The sequence below is a fragment of the Macrobrachium nipponense genome, chromosome 11, assembly GCF_015104395.2.
Source record: "Macrobrachium nipponense isolate FS-2020 chromosome 11, ASM1510439v2, whole genome shotgun sequence".
NCBI classification, from domain to species: domain Eukaryota; kingdom Metazoa; phylum Arthropoda; class Malacostraca; order Decapoda; family Palaemonidae; genus Macrobrachium; species Macrobrachium nipponense.
In genome coordinates, this window is record NC_061087.1 from 49,522,120 (window position 1) to 49,545,477 (window position 23,358).

Consider the following 23,358-nt stretch of genomic DNA (forward strand, 5'->3'; position numbering starts at 1 on the left):
AGACCCTTGGATACTATGTTGGAAGCCCACTTGCTGAACCTCCACCGGCTCCGAAATTTGTATAGTCTTCCCCCTACCTGAGATGTCTCAATGGTTTGAAGAGGGTCTGTTTCCTCGTCTGCCCCTGTATCCTCTGCCTCTTGTTGAAGTCCTTCCACCTCTATTATGAAAGTTACCTCTGGCTCTACTACCTCTGGCGTACCTATTGTACCCATGGAACACTCCTTGTGTCTCAAAGGAGGGGTTAAAAGCCGGAGAAGGAGCTTGATGTTGAGGAGGCTGAGTCATCCAAACATATTGTTGTTGTTGGGGTTGGGATTTAGACGTAGACGGCTGAGTCCCTTGAGGTACAGGAATTCGTCTCTGAACGACAGCTGTGGTGTGGAGTCTGGTATGTTTGGAAGTTCCTAAACCTCTTCCTGCATCTTGTCTGATTTCCTGATTGTCATATTTCCGTTTTTTTGGCATCAGGCCCCAACGAACTTTGAGACTTTGATTGACCCTAGCAGCCTCACCTAAGACACTGTTAACAATGTCTTCCGGGAATAAGTCTGGGCCCAAAATTGAGGCTTCAATCAGTTTATTTGGCTCATGCCTTATTGTAGCTTCTGAAAGCACATTACGGCGTGCTACAGCAAAGTCATAGGCATCACTTTGAAGTGTGAGGAGGAGAGACTTGGTAAGGATCTTGAACAATGACTCGTCTTGGTATACCAGCAAAGCCATTTCTGCCATTGTAGCGGAGTTGATTGATCTACTTAACCGAGTACGTGCCTCATACTCGATTCTGACCAAGGATTCTGGGAGTCTCGGAAGTTTGTCACTGAACTGTGTAGAGGCACAGTCAATGTTCAGTTTCCCTGTGGTGAAAGTTGCTGGGGCGTCAACCCAGCATTCATGATCTCCTGGAAAAAGTAGAGAAGTCAACTCCGTCTCTCTTAGTTGTGGCATGGGCTTGTCCTCCATAGCCGCCTGAAGAGCCAGATCAACCACTTTTGTAGTACAAGGTGTCGGTGTTTGACCTTCTACTACAAACATTGTGTAAGAACTCTTATGGGGGGACAACATTGTGTTCACACACTCCCATTCGTTCAATGTTCGGACCCATGCGGACTGAGCCTGTTCCTTAGGATAGATCATCGTCTCCTTAGGAATCTTATCTAGTCTTACTAGCGCTTCCTCTGTCAGTCGAGCATATCCTGGGAAGGGAAACTGCAATCCTGGCGGGTAGAATTCAAAGTCCTCTACCGGCCGAGTTCCACATCCTTCTATGGTTAACATGCCATCCACGAATGGTGCATGTAAAGCCAATCGCCACGGATTGCTCTTTACGAAAGCCGGAAGTTTGGAAGCGTCTGGCATCACAAACCGTTGTTATTGTGGCAGTCCGGTTCTCAGGAGATTTTCTAACATTTTCTCCTGGTTTTGCAGTCTCTGAGCAAAAGTGTCCATAGACTGCAACCGATCCGAGATGGTTCCAATCTGAGATTGGACCATACTTCCCATCTTCTCCATTAAAAGATTAGAGAAGGCAACCGGATCAAAGGAAGGTTCTGAAGCCTTAGATTTGGAGCTCCTTGATCTCGACCCATGATGTAGGGGAGTAGCTGCTACCGGAATCTCTGAAGACTTAGATGCATTTAATGACTTGGTAAGTCTCGGTAACCTAGATGGTTTACTTGGCTTAGATAAAGCCTTCCTCAAGTGTTTGACTTTTGGTATTACTGAGCCTGGTTTGTCCCCAACCAGGGTCTTTGCAGTAAACCCTTGAAAAGAAGCATGAGAAGATGTTAAAGATGGTGCAGGGCTAAGAACAGGAATCTTAGACCGCACACTACTTGCCCCACTTACCTCCCTACCTTGATCGCTGGCATCCAGAACCATTGGTTCTATGTCAAGGCTGATGGCCGCCACGTCTTCCAACACTTCTTCCCCCAGTCCCTCAAGTTCTTCAGGCAAGGACTGCGTGTCTTCCCTTATCTTGGCAACAATGGGTGCAGCCACTTCCTTGGGAACTGCCGCTGACATCTTGGCATTAGGGTAGAGGAGGGTGCATAACTCCTCTGATAGAATATAAGGTTTCTTAGCCTTGACGTTACGGCCGAATCCGCCAACCCAGATCTTGAGGGTTGAAAGAGATGTGTTCTTGACAGCCTGTGGGGTCTGAGAAAGAAGTACTAATTAGGATTATCACTTTCTTAAAACTAAAGAGAATAATTTGTTCACTTCTTGAACACCATATCTCATAATTAGTAATGAAATATCCAAGTGCGTACTCACTGAGTCCGAGGTTATATCGGCAAAAAGCCCATAACAGATCTCACACGCATCCGAATGCCAGACGATGAGGTCATCGACCTCTACGGTGCAGGGTGCATGGGACCTGCAAACCTCATGTCCGCACCTTTGCTGAAGGACAGCTGCACAAGCTGTCATCTGACAACGCACCACCTGTGAGGTAAATTGATACATAAGTATTCAATTTGTATATATATAACTACCGGAGCCTGGATATTTAATCGTAATCTTAAATTATAACATATATAATAAAAATAGACTTCTGTATATACTAAATCTTAACATATACAGCTCGGTCATTTAGTCTATGAATCTTTCTATTCTGTTGAAAATTATGGCGGATCTAACTTCGCATTTATCCGCCAGCTCTGGGAAACTAAATCCACTTAAGGAAAAAATATTCTCCAATGATTGTATCGCTACCAAGGTAGACGTATACTGTACCAAAAGGTGTTGAGCGGCGGATATCGGTTACGTAGTCTGTCCGCCTGCTCCGAAATTTCGTGTATAGTAAACAAGAGAATATAAGATTTTGTAGGCTACGTCTGTACGCCTCTTCCGGGATCGACCGACAAAATTCTATTTGTGTGTAATCTACAATATCAGAACAGGGTGAGATACCTGAATCTGATCAATACACTAAAATATTAGTGTGTAGAACTATTCCGGTTGTAACGGAATCAAAATAATGCGGCGGAAACCCGAAAGGGGAGACTGAGTGTACGCATAAGTTGCTCTATCCGGTGCGTTCGGAAGCCAATCGAAACCAGCTAGAAAGGGATTTTGACGTAAGGAAAAATCTATTTCTGGGCGATTGGTTCGTGTCGCCCAGCGAAATATCCCTTTAATCCATTATTTCTAAGGTAAATGCACTAACACATACCAGAGAATAAATAAAATAAAGAAAAGGTCAGTATAACTGACTCGCTCACCCCCCAAGAGGGCGTCGGTATGAACACTAGGGCGAGTGAGACCACTACCACGAACCTCTTACCAATAGAAATTTCCTACAACAAAACCCCCACAAGAGGGGAGCCGACCCACAGAGTGGGCAGCAACTACTACTACTCCATCCCACGCTACCGACTGCCGCGCCTCTGGTGGCCATCCCGAAGTTAGCAGACAATCTTGAGCGCAGGGATGGGTAGGGTGGGATTTCGCTGGGCGACACGAACCAATCGCCCAGAAATAGATTTTTCCTTACGTCAAAAATCCCTTTTCTGGGCTCAGTTCTTGTCGCTGCGCGAAATCGTACCAGAGAATTAGCACAAGATTGTAAAAGAAAATAAATAAATAATGTCTCAATAAAACTTAAAATAAAATAAAGTATTATAATTGCCAAAAAAATATACATATACACAATTATACAAGTTAGAAAAATATTCCTTAAAATTACCTTAAAGTTAACATATATGTACAGGGCTTACATGGAATATATGTTGAACTTAACATCTGTGTATAGTTATTATATACAGTAGTAAATAAAGCAATTATAATAATAAAATGATTCTGAAGAAACTTAGACTATAATCTAGTAAATAAATTTATGTGTCTTAATATACAAAACCCGTAACCATTGTAAATGTAGATGTGTCACCCTAGCATAAAAATAAGGGGACCACATCATAGAGATCATTATATACAAACAATTGTGGGTGACCCTAGCAAAAAAAATAAGGGACACCCACTGTACCATCACAAGAGCAGCTAAGACTCAAGGTAGACGTAGATGAACATGGTAGGTATAGACAAACTGTGAATGAGGTAGGTAGAAAGGAGATCTGGATCTTCAACTTAAGATTTAAGCAGAGTTGGGGGAAACTATGTTACCTGCCGCAACTGCTGAAAATTTCAGAGCTTCCAAGGACTTTAAGTAATGACGTTTAAATACTATCGGCGATTTCCATCCAGTATACTTTTTCAAATCATCAAAATTCATGTGTTGGAAATAGTTAATTGAGGTGGCAACTGCCCTGACATCATGAGCTTTAGGGAAGGAATCAGGGTTGGCTTGCTTAATAAAGTACAGGATCTGTTGCCTGATACCTTTAATAGATAAAGTACCACCTTTCTCTCTCCTAAAGAGAGGACCCGAAGAGGATGAGGATGTCCTGGACAGAAAGGCTCGTAAGGTCGCTACCGGACAAAGAGAAAGATCTTGCGGAAGGGGTATAACCTTCCACGGTTCCCACCTCAATAAAGGATCCTCGTTCTTTGCTAAAAAGCTACGTTCCGGAGAGAGAAGAACTTCCCCTGAGGGAAGAAATTCTATATGATTCGGATCTCTGGATAACGCCGACAGTTCTGAAATTCTAGCTCCTGAAGCCAAGCTTAATAAAAATAGAGTTTTTCTTAAGAGCATTATAAATGAACATGTCGTATTGTCTGTTTCTGAAGCCAGCTTTAGAACATCATTCAAGAACCACGACACTGACGTAGGCCTTACTGAAGGTCTAAGTCTAGCACAAGCCTTGGGAATAGACGAGAAGTAAGAATCTGTCAAGTCTATATTGAAACCGAGTTGAAAAATCTTCTTCAAGGCTGACTTGTTTGTCGTAATAGTGCTAGCTGCTAAGCCTTTTTCAAATAAAGATTTGAAAAAGGATATAGCTGAATTGATTGTCATGATTCTAATATCTGGTTCTCTCAGGAAGAATGCCAACTTTTTGACTGCAGCATCATACTGTCTCAAAGTTGAATCTCTTTTGTCAGATTCCAAGAAAAGAATATTTCGTGGATCGATATCTGCATCTTTTTTAGCCGCAAACTTCATGAAGTCCATAAAGTTAGGGTTTTGAGAATTCCTGAGGAAGCAAACACAGTCTTCGTTTGTACTGACTGGGAGAGCCTGGGATTGGGAATCCGAAGAGGACGAAGACCCAGTTCCAGAATCAGAGGGTACCAATTGCTCTTCGGCCAGTCTGGGGCTACTAGAGCTACTTGACCCTTGAACGTCCTGAGTTTGTTCAGTACCTTCAGGAGAAGATTCACTGGAGGAAAGACATAAATCTTCTCCCAGTTGTTCCAATCTATGGACAGGGCGTCCGTGGCATAAGCCAGAGGGTCCAGGTTGGGGGCCACATAACATGGAAGTTTGTGGTTCGCTTGAGATGCGAATAGATCTACTTGCAGACCTGGAACCCTCCGGAGAATCCATTGGAACGAACTGTTGTCCAGTGACCATTCCGACTCCAGAGGAACTGAGCGGGATAGAGCATCTGCTATGACGTTTCTCACTCCAGCTATATGGGTGAAGGAGAGGTGCCAACTGAACTTGTCCGCTAGGGAGAAGATGGCTACCATGACATGATTCAGATGTCGAGACTTGGAGCCTCCCCTGTTTACGCAATGGACTACCACTGCGCTGTCCAGAACTAGCTTTATGTGGGAGTTCTTTGGCGGACGTAACCTCTTCAGAGTCAAGAATACTGCCATCGCTTCTAATACGTTTATGTGAAGCTGGCGGAACTGAGATGACCAGGTTCCTTGAACCTTCTTGAATTGAGAATATCCTCCCCAGCCGCTTAATGAAGCGTCTGTGTGGATGGTAATCCCCGGAGGAGGAAACTGAAGGGGTACTGATATTGACAGGTTCTTCACTTTTGCCCAAGGGTGCAGACGATTCCGTAGAATCTGTGGGACTGATGACAACCTGTCCCTGGATCTGACATTTGCTCGTGAGCGCCAGATTCTGGTTAGGTCTTTCAGTTTGGCTTTCATCAAGATGTTTGTCACTTAGGCAAATTGGAGGGAACCCAGGATTCTTTCCTGGCTTCTCCTTGAAGCATATTTTTGCTTTAGAAATTGCTTTACTGACTTCGCTATTTCTTTCCTCTTGGCTGATGGAATCGACAGAGTATGGGAGGATAGATTCCATTGAATGCCCAGCCACTGAAAGTTGGACTCCGGAGTGAGTCTTGATTTTGTTCTGTTTATCTTGAACCCCAGATACTCTAGGAACTGGATTACTTTCAGTGTGGCTTTGTGACATTCCTCGACTGTTGGAGCCCAAATCAACCAATCGTCGAGATACGCTACTACCATTATCCCCTGAGACCTCAGTTGTTGGACGACTACTTCCGCCAACTTCGTGAACACCCTGGGTGCCACGTTCAGACCGAAGGGAACTACCTTGAAGGAGAACGCTTGATCTCCTTTCTTGAAGCCCAGATAAGGGCGAAAGTGTCTTGCAATAGGGATATGATAGTATGCGTCTGTAAGATCGATAGAGGTGGTGACGGCCCCATGGGGAAGTAAGGTCCGCACCTGCGAGATAGTCAGCATTTTGAACTTGTCGCAGCGAATGGCCAAGTTTAAGCGGGACAAGTCTAAGATTACCCTTCTTTTTTGTGAGCCTTTCTTTGGAACGCTGAATAATCGACCTTGAAAACTTTAATCTGTTGCCCACCTCGCTATTGCTCCTTTCTGAAGGAGGTCCTCCGCATACTCCGTCATTTCTTTTGATGGAAGTTGAAGGAATGGTCTGGATGGAGGAGGATCCGCAACCCAACTCCAACCCAGGCCTTTCGACACAATACTCTGTGCCCACTTGCTGAATCCCCACCGATGCCGGAAGAGAAACAGCCTCCCTCCTACCTTCGAGCTCTCACTGCTGCTGGGTTGAGTGACCTCCGCGGCCTCCACGGAAGTGTTTTCCCCTGTTGAGAGACCTTCCTGATCCTCTCTGACGAAAGGATCCCCTAGCTCTCTCTCCCCTGCCAAAGCGGTCATATTGCTGAAAGGCCTGGCCTTCGAACACTTGGTTGAAGGCTGGGGAGACAGCGTAGGAGGTGGAAGGCTGAGGCTGGGGGGAAATCACATAGATGGGCTGTGATTGAGCCTTAGAAGTAGAGGGTTGGGCTGATTGTACCAAAGGAACAGCCGAAACAGCCTGGGTGAAGCGTTGCTGCTTCTTCTGGTAAGGCTGATAACGCTTCAGTTTCTTCTGAGACTTACCTCTTCCAGCTTGGTCTTGGCGTCTCTTTGCTGTGAGACCCCAACGATCCTTAAGGCTCTGGTTAAGCCTTGTTGCTTCAGCCTGGACCTCCTTTACCATCGACTCAGGAAAGAGGTCTGCCCCCCAGATGTTGGATGAAAGCAACTTATTCGGCTCATGACGAATAGTTGCTTCTTGGAGGACATGTTTCCGGCAGTTAGTCCTGGCTGTAGCGAACTCAAACATGTCAGACTGGACTGTCTGCATCAGGGACTTGGTGAGGAGCTTGAAGAGCGGCTCAGAACCGTAAGAAATAGTTGCTACTTCAGTCATTGCCATGGTATTAATGGACCTGGCGAGCCTAGTCTTGGCCTCAAATTCAGCTTGAATGAGGCTGTCAGGAAGCCTAGGCAGCTTCTCACCAAACTGATCCATAGCACAGTCTGGTTTGAGTTTGCCAGCCGAAAAGGTGTTGTGCAAATCTTCCCACAATTCTCCAAGTGAAGGGAGCAAAGGAGATGTGGGGTCTGCTTCCCTTAATTGAGGTAACGATTCCCCCTTCTGGGCAGCTGGAATAGTGACCGTTGCTATCTTGTTGAGAAAGGGAAGAGGAGTTCCCTCCTCCATCGTAAAAATGGTGAAGGGACTCTTGAAGGCTTGAATCCTCGTGTTCGAACAATCCATATCCTCTAAACACCTGAGCCATTCTCTTTGAGCCTGGTCACGTGAGTAGAGGCTGTACTCCTTAGGGACTTTATCATCTCTAGTCATGGCTGCGTCAGTAAGTCTGGCGTAGCCAATGAACGGCGGTTGGAGACCCTCCGGGTAGAACTCGAAGTCCTCAATCCTTCGAGTACCACACTCCGGAATAGAAATAAGCCCGTCCTGGAAAGGGGCGTATGACGCCACCCTCCAGGGGTTGTTCATAGAGAACGGAGGCAGAGAGTCATGAGGTGGAAGCTGAACTAGTCCGGTGCCGAAAGCTGGGGGAGTAGCTAGAGGGGCCTGATTAAGTCCGGCGATGATATTGTCCTGTCGGACAACCGGGAGAACATCTGCTCCATGCTGCTCCTCAGAGAGCCGACAAAGTCTCCCATGTGTTGCAACAGTCCAGCATTGGGATCCAAAGCCGGAGCTGCTGCGGAGGTGGATGGGTAACTTGGAACAGGTACCAAGGGGAGAGGAGAGACTGCCGGCTCAGCCAGAGTACGGGGCCTCTCCTTGGAAGACCTGCTCTTTGAGGACTTGGAGCTTGAAGCAGAAGCTCTAGACCTCTCTGCTCCGGGGTTTGCAGCCGGAGACTTAAGAGACGTTGACGCCGACGAAGTCTTTTTGGACGACGACGACGTCTTTTTGAGGGTTTTCAAAACCTTCTGGCCCTTGACCTTAGGTCTCACCGAAGCGTCGGGTGAAGTATAAAGGAGCTCAGCTCCTGTAAAGCCTTGGAAGGAAGCTGGAGAATTAGCAGGAGAAGAAGACCCAGTGGCGCCCAAGGGAAGCCCTTGGGCGTCCAACGTACCTACCTCGACCAACAGGTCGTCAACACCTACCATGAGTTCTACATTTAAGTCCAGTGTCGCGACTTCCGACGAGATATCTTGGCCTGGTTCCTTTATCGAAGCGGCGATCTGCTGTTGGATCGCCGCCATAGTCGGGGCTGCCTCTGCCGGGTCGACGTAACCCGTCGACTTGCCGCCGGGGAAGATCAGGACAGCCAACCTCTTCTCTAGGATGTAGGGCTGTCCCTTGGCGGCGTTCTTCCGAATCCGCCGACCCAAGCCCTCAGGTTGCTAGAGCGGTATCTCTAACGGCGGGAGCCTGGAAGAGAGGGCGTTCATTAGTTTTAAGTTTAAACTTAAGATTAAAACTTAACTAATATTAGGCTTAGTCTAAAAGTCATAGGGGATGTAACATCCAATATAAAAAGAGCTTAAGCTTAAAATAAAAGATTAAAATTAAACTTAAGATCTAAAACATTTATTGGAATTTCTGTATGGAGTTGGAAATACTTACCCCGTCTAAGAACTGACTCACGAGATCGTAACATATGGTGCAGGTTTCGTGGAACCAGACCTGCAGATTCCCATGCGGAGTCGCGCATGGAGCGTGGGACCTGCAGACTTCGTGTCCACAGGGTCCTGGAGCATGGCGTTGCATCCTGGATGCTCACAGTTGGGGTCTGTAAGATGGAAAAGATACATGAGTACCCTAAAAGACATCACTTACAGGCTAATAGAACTTCGATGCATGCCGGAGAGCGAAAAAATTTTGGGCATAACCCCTCCCTTACCGCCTGAATAGGCTATAACCCCGGTATGATCCGGTGTGACAACGTAGGTAAGGGAGGGACCCGGCTTAAGCTAGCTTAAATTAAACTTATGATAGATTAAAATAAACATAAAATACACTTAAGCATAATTAGCACTAAGTACCGGAATAATTCCGCTTCGCGGTGGTGTTCGTCTCCCGATATCGGCGAGACGGAATGGTTAGAAAAGACCAACTGTACGCCTGAGGTCCGCCCGCAAGCGGGAAACTAGCATCCTTCCTCGTGATTGACGGAGCTCCGGTAAGATAAAAAAGCACCAACAATCCAGGAAGGAACGAGAGGGCGAAACAGACTCGAGCAAACAACGGGGCAACAGAGTAACATAGGAGGGGGAAGGCCAATTCCCCTACCCAGCCACCACACAGCACCGTGAAGCAAGAGAACGGTCAAGTCCAGTCCTGGGTCTGTCCAGCCTCCCCTACTCCCTCCGCGTAGGGAGAGAGGGAGACAGGCACAGGTGGAGCGAGCGAGGACGGACCTCCCTCCCCCCGGCTCTATGGGAGAGCGGGAGGAGGGTAGGGTGACTGGACGGGCGCCTGGCTGCTTCGCGATCACATGGTGACCACGGAGCGGTAACACAAGAAAACACATAAAAAAACATAGCCTAGGTTAAAGCAACCAAACTAATCAGTGAGATGCTATCGTAGAAGCAACAAAACTGATGAGAGGAAGCAATAAAACTGGTGGGGACCATGATATACAGGACCTAGGCTACGTTAATATGCCAGACGCCGTAGGCTTACCTAAAATACATAAAATCACTAAAATTAAATTAAAATGAAAGTAAGAAAACAAAACAGTAGGAGAAAAAATCCAGGAGTGTACGACTAACCTGAGAGAAAGTCTACCACTCAAGCTAGCCGGGGCCGATACTAAGAGCTGTGGCTAGGGTCTGGATGGAAGAAATGCCTACGCAAGGTAAAGAAGACATGCATGCATGACATAAACCAAGTAGGCTGGACCCCTAACATAATATAGATAACTAGCAATAGAGCGTAAAGTAAAAGGGAAGGTTCTAGGTATGGAAGACCAAGAACGAACCCGCCACGAGGCAGAACAATGCCGCCATGCTTCCGACCGAGAGCCAGTATTTATACCTAAAAAACGGCAAATACTGACTCAAAGCTGGAAAAAACTAAATAGAAACCTTAACAGATTACTTAACTTAGCTGATGCGATGGCTGAACGCTCCATATCCAGATAAAATCCTCGTAAGGGGCACAAAAAACACAGAGAGCAAAAAAGTACGTGTGGTACAACGTGCGCTAACGAAAGGGATGGCCACCAGAGGCGCAGCAGTCGGTAGCGTGGGATGGAGTAGTAGTAGTTGCTGCCCACTCTGTGGGTCGGCTCCCCTCTTGTGGGGGTTTTGTCGTAGGAGATTTCTATTGGTAAGAGGTTCGTGGTAGTGGTCTCACTCGCCCTAGTGTTCATACCGACGCCCTCTTGGGGGGTGAGCGAGTCAGTTATACTGACCTTTTCTTTATTTTATTTATTCTCTGGTATGTGTTAGTGCATTTACCATAGAAATAATGGATTAAAGGGCTATTTCGTGCAGCGACACGAACTGATCCCAGAAAAGCGTCACTGACCTAACTCATGGTATGACCATATTGCTACATATTCCGTCGCTCCCGATATATACTATAACTAAAGCCTAAAAGTAACCTGAATCGTGTGATAAAAGGTATCTCCCTGAAGGGGTACAAGGCGGGAGCGGCAGAGCGAACTGGTTCGTCACGATCAAGTGGACCATATGACCGGTCAGGTGGGACAACCCTACCGATGATAAAGATCCAATTGAACCATGAGATATGTAGCTTACAAAACTAAATGACCAAAATTAAAGTGAATAATAGATAATTAGGTAATAATGGCACACAACGAAAATAACATAATATTAAGCTAGACAAAAATTAAGCTGAGCGAGAATAGCCTAGGTCTCCAACATCGGGTGAGATACCGATATGGTCAGGTAGGCTATATCACTCTTAATAATATCTCTACGAAATCGGGTGATTGCCGATTTAAGATGCAAAGATAAATTACGCTCAAAAGTTGTCAAACCAAGGGAAACTCCCTAAAGTAGGATATGACTCGAACATGTAATGCTCGGACCGTAGCCCAGTGTATGCCAAATCACTAAATATCTAAAACCCACGTAAACATCGTATAAAAATTATACAAAATATTAAAAGTGCATTTATTTCCATATGCTAGGACAAAAAATGATTGCAATTAGTATGAGGAACTAATGGTCAATCAACATGTAAACAAAGCTCCGTGAAGTGGTGACATCAAAATGGCTGACTGGGTCGGATATCTACGATCCTTGATCAAGATCATATTCTCGTAGGAAATACCTACGATAAAGAGAACGCAACTTCAGTGCATAGCACAACCAATAGTAGTACTCAACTTAGTAGTGGAAGCTTCCAGGAGGTCCGACATTATGAAAATCAAGCACAAAATATCAACAAACGGAAAACAGTAGTACTTCGTACGATGCTATTGAAAGGAATGTTTAGGTACGCATGGGTGGTAGAGAGGTGGCGGGCAGTAGTGGGATGTAGAACGGCACCTTGTAGTAACGGGGGATGTTGGGAGAGGAGATAACTAATTGGTAAGAGACCTCTGAGAGTGGTTTTTCACGCCCCAGTTACTATACCGACACCCTATATGGGTGAGCGAGCTGGGCATATGCCCGGCATTCCATGCAACTTTTTTCTCTGGTATATATAGCAGTTTTATACCTTAGAAATGATGCTATAAGGAGCATTTCACGGAGCGGCACAGGTTGAGCCCAGAAAATGAATTTGTGAATGTTCATGGGTTATGTATCTTGCCCTGTTGTACACAGTTCTTTGCAACTGACAATCTTCAACTTAATTTTTATGGAAAACAGGTTGAGAACATCTTTCTAACTGAATATCAAATATAAGATTGTCAATTACTGATAGAATGTATTGTTTGTATTTTGCGTGTAAGATGTGTTGTAAAATGCATGTATATCCTGTGTTCTTATTTGTTGTTATTAATTGTAGGCCTTGCTCCGACCTGGGAGGTTTGATCGTCATATTCTGATGGACCTTCCAAATCTAGTAGAAAGAAGGGAAATATTTGAACACCACTTGAAGAGTATTGTTTTGGAAAAACCTTCAACATATTACTCACGACGTATGGCATCTCTCACTTTAGGATTTAGTGGTGAGTCTGTTTTAAGTCCTTAAGTATAAATAATTATTATGGACTCTTCCTTCATTATAACCTCTCATATTGCAGTAATTTTAAGGTTAGAAAAAACTACATGAAACATACACAAAGGTTAGGAAAAACTACATGAAACGTACACAAAGTAAAAAAAAAGGGCTCCATAAGACAGACTAATCAATATCAAAGAATTGTGTCATGGTTGGTCTTGGCCGGAATAATGCCTTTTATTTGACGAGGGCATTTTTCTTACCTGCAGCATCTGCCCAGTTTCCCCATTCATCCATCTCACATTGATGTGGCAACAGTGCACAGGCTTGTGAATCACTCACGCCCCAAAGCGTGCTCAGGAATATTTTCAGATTTGTAGCGCTGTGTTGACAGAATGCTGCAATTATCTGCTGAGGAAAGCTGAATGATGTGTGTTAATCCCTTGTAAAAATTTGTTCCTTAATTTTTTTTCCTTTTTTTGGTTATGCATAATTTTAGATTTTAAGTATGAGACTTACCCAGTAATCATATATAGCTAAGAGTTTCACTTGTCCGGCAGTTAAATTCCGAAATTCGCTTAAGAGAGGAACCACTTGGGCTGATGGCTACTCTGGAATTCTTGACTTTTCTTTTTGTTTCCCAGTATTTGGTGAAGTATTAATTGTGTTGGTTTGGCCAACTCGGCGATATTACGTGGATTTAGGTACTTTGAAGAACTAGATATTTTTGGACTAGTTTACCGACTTGTCTCACATTTTTTCAACTTGTCGGACTCTGGTGTGTCTAATGTTAGGTATTGTGCAAATTGTTGTAAAACTAGGTTGACCAAGGAGTCTTACGATACTCATTGTTTGTGTGCAAATTGCTGTGTACAAGTACAGTGGTACCTCGACATACGAAAGGCTCAACTTACGAAAAAATCGAGATACGAAAGCAAATACGAAAAATTTTACACCTCTACATACGAAAATTGCTCAAGTTACGAAAGGTGGTTGCTGTAAAGTCCCGAGATTCGCCCGGACCACCGAGAACAATTTTAAAACTCCCGCGCCGCCAACTGAGTAAACTCGCCACCATCCTCCCGCTCTCCCATTGGTTCCTGATGCTAGTCACCCCATAGATCCTGCCCTCCTATTGGTCAGCATCTACCCCTTGTGCTTTATGCATTCTATTGGTAAAAGGATGCTGTAAATTGAAAAACTTATTCATGCAATACATTTAATAAAAAAAAACATTAGGTAAAGATAGAATAAAGAATAGAAATGAATGGTCATTATACTGTTTGGTAGTTTCAGTAGTTGAAGAGATAATGAAAATTTATGGCTTACTGTGTACTAGGAAAAGTGATTGCTTGGCGATCGTTCAATACTCGTAAGTGCTGGATGTAAACAGAAGTTTGGAAGCTTTTTTTTCTTGTTTGTTTATTATAGTTAATGGTTACTTAATAATTATTTGAAATGAGTACATGCAATACATTTAATAAAAAAAATTTTGAATTAAATATCATAAAATATATAATAAATCAGACTGCTATCATCGAAGCCAACAAATACGTATTTTTTTAGAATTCTTCTTCTGTTTTAATATTACGTTACGTATATGTTTCATCATAGCTGTCTGTAACTGTATCTCCATTAGGTAAAAATAGAATAAAGAATAGAAATGAATGGTTATTATACTGTTTGGTAGTTTCATTAGTTGAAGAGAGATACAGGCGGCCCTCGGTTAGCGGCAGGTGTTCCGTTCCTGGCCACCGACGCCAAGCGATTTTCGACGCGGAGCGATTTTAAAGCCTACGGCCGCCGTACACCTTCTTTCGAAACTCTAGACCAGTCAATGGCGCCGTAATCCCACAACGGCGCAATAAGTAAAATTATATTTATGCAGTATAGTACTATAGAATTTACTGTACAGTACATGTGGGTGTCTAGAATATGTAAAGATATAATAAAGTTTATACAGTGTACAGGTAGCTGTAGTGTTCAGGTTACGATCATTAGTCTTACGATAGTTCGATTTTATGAGAGATCAAATTATAATGGCCTAACTTTATCCATATTCTAGTTACATAAGTTCAATAACAGCAAAAGAGAATGATGAAAGTATGGTTTTAACGTTATACTCGTTGCGTGAACGTGTACAGCCATGAACAACCGAACAAGAAACGACTTTTTTTTTTTTTTTTTCTAAGTACAACCAAACTGGATAACATCTGTTTGGCTTGTATTTCGATCATCGTACTACAGTGCAACATTACCGTATTTGTTATAAATGGTGTTATGTATAGAATAGAACTGAGATATCTTAATGTAATAACTTTATTCGCTATAGATCAGAGATCAATATAGATTAAAGATCAATCGGGAAATATACCGTTAAATTTAAACCTAGTTATAACTGAAGCTGAGAAAACTGTTCAGCTGCTAATGACTATTATCGTACATCGGCAACAAGGATAAAACTGTAGTAAACGTCTGCCATCACACACAACTGTAGATAAAATTGGGATAAAATAATTTTAATCAAAACTACTGAGCTTGAAAGAACACATTTTACTGTTGATTTCACGCCGATATAAGATAAATAACGTAAAGTTCGTATTACGATGATATAAAGGATTACGTATTGCGAACGGAATCACGTAATTTTTTACGCAATAAACATGCCGCCAACGTAATCTGTTAACAAAAAAAATAGTAGTTCACATTCACAACGAGACATATTCAATAAATATTTCCACCTAAAAACACGCTGTATAAGGAAAAATAACTTTGTCTCATATAAGTCAAGTACGTATATAGATATTCGTTTATGCTAACTAGAAGCAAGAGCATTCGCATTTCGCTTAGAATTGCGTTATGGTGAAACAGACTCGTATTCATCAGCTGATTTCACACCACAACATTGGCCGCTCCGCGGAATATGGGCTTAAGTTTGCCGTAGTATTTTAAAATACAATAATATGAGAATACATACAATATTCTTGGATACCAGTGAAATAATGTATAAGACTTTTAAAGGATTTATGGAAAAGATGCATAATTAATAAAATAACACAATGCATTTTTCGGAACTGGCGGACAAGAACGAACATGAAAAACCATCCCCTGACAACGTTGAGCGTAGTTACAAAGACTGCCTTAATTTGTATCTTATTTCTGTACAAAAATGAAAATACCTTTACGCAATATATTTTCATACACATTTTAAGCATAAAAGCATAAACATTTGAAAAATCGACACATCGATCGCTAAATTTGCACTCTTTTATAACTCGATATTTTCGGAAGAGCGGCAGACGGCGGCATACAAGAACGAACTTGAAAAAAACATTGTAGTCGATAACTTGAAGGGGAGTTTCAAAAGCTGCCTTTTTATCATATTTCTGCACAGAAATAAAAATACCCTATTCGTAATACATTTTCATACACATTTTAAACATAAAAGCATAAATATTTATAAAATCGACACATCGATCGCTAATTTGCACTTTTTTAAAATATATTTTCGGAAGAGCGGCAGGCGGCGGCTTACAAGAAAGAACATGAAAAAACATCGTATTTGATAACGTGAAGGGCAGTTTCAAAAGCAGCCTTTGTATTATATTTCTGTACAGAAATAAAAATGCCTTTCACGCAATACGTTTTCATACACATTTTAAGCAAAAGCATGAACAATTATGAATCAACACATCCATAGCTAAATTTGCACTTATGTAACTCGATATTTTCGGCATAGAACAGCGTCAGAGGCATATATTTTACCCTAATACCTACGTAATATCTCTCCATAAAATTTGTTAATATAATTTGCATAACCTTTATGGTCTGAACGGCATTTCTACATATGTATGAACTCGTTAGACAACGGCGCTAGCGGCGCTGTTAACTGAAATTTGTGCCGTAAAGATACCTTTAAAATGCCTTTATTTTTTTAATGAATATTTTTGACGACCGCCGTAAAATCGATTCGCCGTTGAGTGATTGCGCCGTTAACCGCGGGCCGCCTGTACTAATGAAAATTTATGGCTTACTGTGTCCTAGGAAAAGTGATTGCTTGGCGTTCGTTCGGTACTCGTAAGAGCTGAATGTAAACAATCGATTGGAAGGTTTTTTTTTGTTTGTTTGTGTATTATAGTTAATGATTAATTAATATTTATTTGAAATGAGTACATACTGATTATTTATACATTTTATTGGCATATTCTAAGCTTTTAGCTTCTTAGGTTTAGATGTCAGAATCATAGACTAGGCTACAGTAGCAACTACTAACATAGGCTAGGCTTATTGCTTAGGGACATATGCTAAAGTCCTAATGTATGCAGTAAAAATGGGGTTGAACATTACATGCAGTTGAATATTACTTCAAGTATTGCTACAGTATTTTGCCTTTTTGGAGTCATATTTCTTCCATCGGATTGGCGTCGTAACCCTAGAACATGTGTTGTAGGCCTGGAAATATAATTTACTGGGGTGTTTTTGGAGGGCTTGGAACGGATTAGCCATTTTACATGTAAAATGTGGTCCAAGATATGAAAACCTCATGATACGAAGGGCGCCTCGGAACGGATTAATTTCGTATCTCGAGGTACTACTGTATTTTAAGTGACTGTTAGATGTAGTAAGTGTCATGATTGGTATGAGAGAACATGGAGGAGCTTAGAATCTCTTTTAAGAAAATTAGATAGCGATAGAAAGAGAAAAGGCTTTAGCTAGAGCTAATTCGAAATCGTCTTTGTCTGATACAAATTTTCCTTTTATTTCTCTAGCCCCAGTTCCCAGTTCTCTTACTGGACCACCTGCTAAAGTTCCAGACTCCCACACTCCAGATCCCAACCTCATCACCAGCTTGGTTTATCAGTGAAAGTGCTGATGGATAAAGCTAAAAATGACAGTGCAGTGCTAGTGGAAGAGGCAGCTATTTGTCACATCGACTTTCCTAGGCATAGGTCACTGGCATACTCCCCAGTACATGGGAGGAGTCAATGGGGTCTGCCCACAAGCAGCCGTCCCCTTAGTGCAACTTTTTTTAGTTTCCCACGATGCAACAGAGAACGGCTGGAAAGGTCTCTCTGTGGAATTGCATAATGTGTCCAGTTCCGAAGACTCCTCTCCACGTCATCGTCATCAGTAGGTCTCTATTATGGATGTAACGGTATCTCCTGCTTCGGTTCCTGTTAACAGGTCAAAGGTACTGCGGCCTTCTTGCAGCCATTTGAACTCTCCGGAGCAATTTTCTTCTGATTGCCTATCAGAAGTGGATGCTCATGCAGTACCCAAGGCTTATCATAGTTCAACTGCTCCACAAGTCTCAATACTGTTGGTTTCTGCTCCTCCTGCAGCTCCCAAGGCACCCACAATGTTGGAAGCAGTCAATTGCCCGTTGGCGCCAGAATCCTCTACTGGCAGGCGCTACAAGGCAGCACCTGCTTGTATAGAGTGACAGCAAGGTGCAGTTGCGCCCAAGTGCCCATCAGACTCTCTCTCTCCAGTAGCTCCTGCTGCTTCTTCAGAAGTGGATCCTATTCAGATGAAACTAGATAGCATTCTAGCTTTACTTAGTAAAGCTACCATGATGCCTCAAACTCCCATGATGACTCAAGCGCCTGCTATGGCTCAGTAGTAGCTAGGACTCTTCAAGTGCCCATAGGTGCGGAACACCCTCAGGTGCCCATAGTGGCTGCGATTTCTCAGGCTCCTCTGGTTGCAGATACGATGCAAACTCCTGCGGAAATTTCTCCCGTTTCGCCAGAAGAAGAAGGGACAGAGGATCAGGTTACCTCTACTATGTATGTTGCCTTAATGAAGTTCCTATTGACCACTTATCCTGCCTTTTTTTCACCTACCACTCCCTTGTCACCCACGTCTACTTTAGTCGTGGCTGTGTGTACTTCTGCTTATTCCAACATGCTGAAAATGGTGCTTTCCTCTTCAACAAAGAAACCTTTTAAGGATAGAGAATCATGGCTAGCAGAGAGGAGGGATGAAGGCAGAACTACTTTTAGATTTCCTCCTTTTAGGATTTTGAGATTGAGGTATTTATCGTATGCTACTAAGGAAGCTCCCTCCTTGGGAATCTGTGGCTCTTCCCAAGGAGATTGCTCAGGTTTAGTAGATTCGGCCAGGCGTCCTGGCTTCACTTCGGTGGCGATTTTATTTTTGACCTCAGTATTGGTGCATCTATTTAAGAACATCTTCATAGTGTTTGAAGTTTTGAATTTTCTTGATTGGGGAGTGGATGCCTAGGCTCGCAAAAAGCCCTGTATATGTTAAGGACTTTGAAGAAGAGGGAGCTTTGATGCTCGCACACCTCTGAGGGAATGACGACGACTCAAAGATCAGCTTTGTTGTATTCTCCACTGGACAAGACCCTCTTGATTTGAGACTGCCTTGACGAAGTTATGCATTTTCAGCTGACTGCTGAAAATGCATAGCGGGCAAGAGGGCTTTCGAACTGGGAGAAATATCTCCCAGTTCGAATCCAAAAGTCTCAATTTTCCTCTTACTTAAATTTGTTTCCACTCTTCTACTATCTTTAACTCAGTTGCTCAACCTATCTGTCCCCCCCCTCTTCACTAAAACCTTCTTACAGGTTGGGCAGGGGCTGGGCTTTTTTCGCATTGGCTCTTTCTTGATCCAAATGGCAGAGACTGTAGAGGTTTGGTCCGCCTCTCGAGTATGTTTGGACCCTGAGGATGTTGATATGATTTCATAGCAATATCCATCAGGGCGGAACTACCTATGGGGGACTAGCCTGCGGAATCCGGGGAGGTATAGTCTCTACGGTAGGACTCTCGGCATTCTTTCCGGTGTGCCCTCTATTGTAACATGAATGGGGATGATTGCATACTAGTTATGCCCTCAGTCCTATCAAGCGGGTTTTGCTTACACTTGAGCCACTCATGTTATGGTAGAGCTATCCCTTCGGGGTAGGGTAGGGAGTGGACATATGGAGTCAGTCTCTGCTGAGTGTCTTTGGTGAGAGAGGGGTTGGTGTGGGGGGCCTGGTTTTCTGCCTGATTTGCAGTAGGTTTTTTCAAATTTTCTGCTGAAGGATTAATGAATAACGACCCTATGATAAACTCCCCCGGACAATGCGACCTCTTGACACTACCCTCCTCTTCGACCTCTGTACAAAAGACGACCCATGACAAGACCTTGAATGTGGCCATGGAAAGTTCTAGCAGTGGTGAGAGAATCCTTTATGTTGATAATCTCTCCTCAGACTTCAATTGTTTTACGTTTATGGAAATGTTTGGAAGGTTTGGTGAAATTAAAGTCATAAAGTATTGTGAAACTAAAGATTTTGCATTTTGGAGGGTTTGGATTGAGTATACAACTCATAATAATGCCATGAATGCTTTCAAGTGTTCAACTAGGAAAACAATTAAAATGTATGTTAATTCATAAAATGCCCCAGAATATTGAAGTTGATTCCTTTTATCCAGCAAGAGTCAGTCAGGAAACTACAGATGGGAAATGTAAGGTGAGGACATCTTTACCTGCCAGGTGGCTAATTGTTTCTACAAAATCAGAATTTTGCAATCTTTTCCACTTCAGGAAAACATTTGAGAACATTGGCAGGAACAATGACCAACTCTGACATTACGAGGTTTGGAAAGAATAGTTTTTTGGTTCATGCTAAGTCTTATAGACAAGGTCACATGATCTCTTAAGTTGAAAAATACTGATATGATAAAAGAGGTCAAACCACACTATAGTTTTAGTTATGCCAAGGGAGTAGTATTCAGTCAAGACCTATATGCAACTGCCTGACGAGGAATTGCTGGAAATGTGTGATGATAAAGTGTTGGAAGATTTTCAAGGTTCCAAGATCAAGAATGATTATTTTCACTTTTAATAATGATCAAGTTCCTGATTATATATATGTTGACAAGGAGAGATTTCGTGTTAGACCTTTTAAGCATAGACCACTCCAATGTTTCATGTGTTTGGATATGGTCACTCGGCAAAGGTATGTACTAGGAACCAGCGATGTGCTGCCTGCTCTTAAAAAAAAGCATGAAGGCGAATGTACTACCCCAGTATTTGTATAAATTGTAAGGGAAATCATAATGCAGGCATAAGGAATGTGAGTCATTTAAAAAAGAAGTGTTAGCCATAGAGAAAGCTCATGCTGAACATCTAAGTATTAGCCAGGCAAAAAGACTTTTGTTTCCAAGACCTCAATATAGTGAAGTAGTAAAAAGTGGAAAATCTAATATAAAAGATCTATCTAGAATACCAACTTCAAAGTCAAAGCTTCAGCTATCCCCTTCTGAGCTCGAAGTACATTCAGATCTCCGCCTTCATCCAAGAAGGCCCCTTTGTCCCCTCCCGATGGGCCTCCTCTGGCTTCTGGGGAGGTCTCTCGGGCTTCTAATGTAGAAGCCTCACAGGCAGCCTCGCTGCCTGATCTGGGTATGTCCCAGAATGACACCTTGATCAGTGCACCTCATAAGGCTCAGGTGCACGCTGCAGAGATGGTGCCTCTTAGAAATAAGAGACCCCGTACTCCTCATCATCTCCACCTATATCCCACACCATTAGTAGGGTTCCCAAGAGAGGAAAATAGCAGGTCTTTGAGGATCTGCCTAGTTCCTCTTTGAAACAAAGACCAAGACCAAGTCTTCCAGACCAGCCCAATCCAAGTCCAAAAAGTAAAAAAAAAAAAAAAAAAAAAAAATCTAATAGTAAATAATGGCTCTATGTCAGTGGAACATACGAGGTTTCCATTCAAACAGAGAACAGGTCCGGGTCCTTTTCAAGGAGCATAATTTAGCTGCCCTTTGTTTGCAAGAGACTAAAGTTGGTAATGTTTCTCCTAATTGTGGACAAAACTTTATTTTTCACAGATCTCCACCACTTGTAGGTTGAACGTGCTCATGGTGGTACATGATTATTGCGGCCAAGTCACTCCACCACAAAAAGTTATCAAATTAGACTCCATATTACAAGCTTGTGCAAACACAGATTTTCATCAACAAATGGGTTACTCTGTGCTCTCTTTATCTAGAACCTGGCCTAGAACTCGATTGGTGGGACAGAGCTGGCAATCCAAGACAATTAGGGAGGATTGAAGATTTGCAATCACTTTTAGATCGACTACCTCAGCCTTTCATTCTGATGGGAGATTTCAATGCAAAAAACATTACTTTGTGGGGGGAAGGTAGGTGTGATCACCATGGTCTTATAATTGAAAGATTAATAGATTGCAATGATGTAGTTTTAATGAACGATGGTTCTCTACAAGGTTTAATGTAGCCCATAACTCTTGTTCAGCAATTGATCTTACAATATGCTCGTCGTCATTATGATTAGACTATAAGTGGTCAGTGGATGAAAATCTCTATGGGAGCGACCACTATCCCATCCATCTTAAGTATGTACAAAATACACCCTCCCCATCTTTACCCAAGTGGAAGATAAAGGAGGCAGATTGGCAGCTGTATGAAAAATCTACCCAGTCAATCGTAAGGCCAATGAATTTCCTTGCCCCTCGGCAGCCTATGAATATCTCGCTAGTATAATGATTGGAGGGGCAATGATGTCAATTCCCTAAAACATCAGGGAAACCCGTCGTCCACTGGTACCTTGGTGGAATAATAAATGTGCCTTGAGTAGGAAAATTGCAAGAGCCAGTTACAAGCGATATCGAAGGCGACCTGTCTTGGTTAATAGAATAATATACAAGAAAAACCTTGCCAAACAAAAGCAAGTTTTTAAAGAAGCAAGGAGGGAGTCCTTCGTTAGGTACATATCAGAATTAAAATATAACTCTCCACTTTCTCTGGTTTTGGGATAGAATCCGTAAATTACTAGGGAAATTTTCCCCTTCTCCTTTACCTATTTTGAAAAATCAACTTGGTAGTTATATCGGATGCAAGAGAGGTGGCAGAGCCTTTGCTCGGCACTTTTCAAAGCATTTCAAGCCCAAGTCACTACTCCCCTGAATTCGCAATATTAGAAACATGACTATAGTTTTAATCCGCCTGTTTGTTCAAATTCTGAGGCATATAACCTTCCATTTAGTATTGTCGAATTCGAATATGCCTTATCTTTGTCCTCTCCAACATCACCTGGAGAAGATGATATTATTTATGCAATGATTTCTCACTTCCTCTTGGAGTCAGAAAAATTCTTTGTCGATGTTTTAAACGAATTCTGGTGCTCAGGGACTTCATATAAGTTGTGGAAAAACTCTGTTATGTTCCTTTTTTAAAACCCGGAAAGGACCCTAGTCATCCCAAAAGTTATAGGCCTATTGCTCTTACCAGCTGTGTCTTCAAGATTTATGAACGAATGGTGAATTTTCGTCTGATATGGTTATTAGAACAAAGAACCTGTTGTCGAAGAGGCAATTTGGCTTTCGCAAGAATAGAAGTACATTGGATCCCTTATTATGTCTCACACGTGAGATTCAGAATGCTTTTGCAGTCCAAAATCAAACAATTGCCTGTTCTTTGATCTGGAAAAAGCATTTGATACTACTTGGAGGGTTGGTGGGTATTTTAATGCAGCTGTTGAATGGCGTATTGGTGGCAATATGTTTAATTTTGCCAAAGGACTTCCTGTCTGACCGGTACCTTAAAGTT

The 23,358-nt window shown here is 42.7% G+C and overlaps 1 protein-coding gene across 1 annotated transcript in view; it reads left to right on the forward strand.

Annotated features, from left to right (window-relative positions):
- The window catches only part of LOC135205772 (paraplegin-like), a gene marked incomplete in the record, with an annotated part of 592,202 nt that overhangs the window by 372,597 nt on the left and 196,247 nt on the right, over positions 1-23,358 (forward strand). Inside the window, 1 exon segment of the mRNA XM_064236914.1 lies at positions 12,608-12,770. Coding sequence (XP_064092984.1) covers positions 12,608-12,770 — 163 coding nt within the window.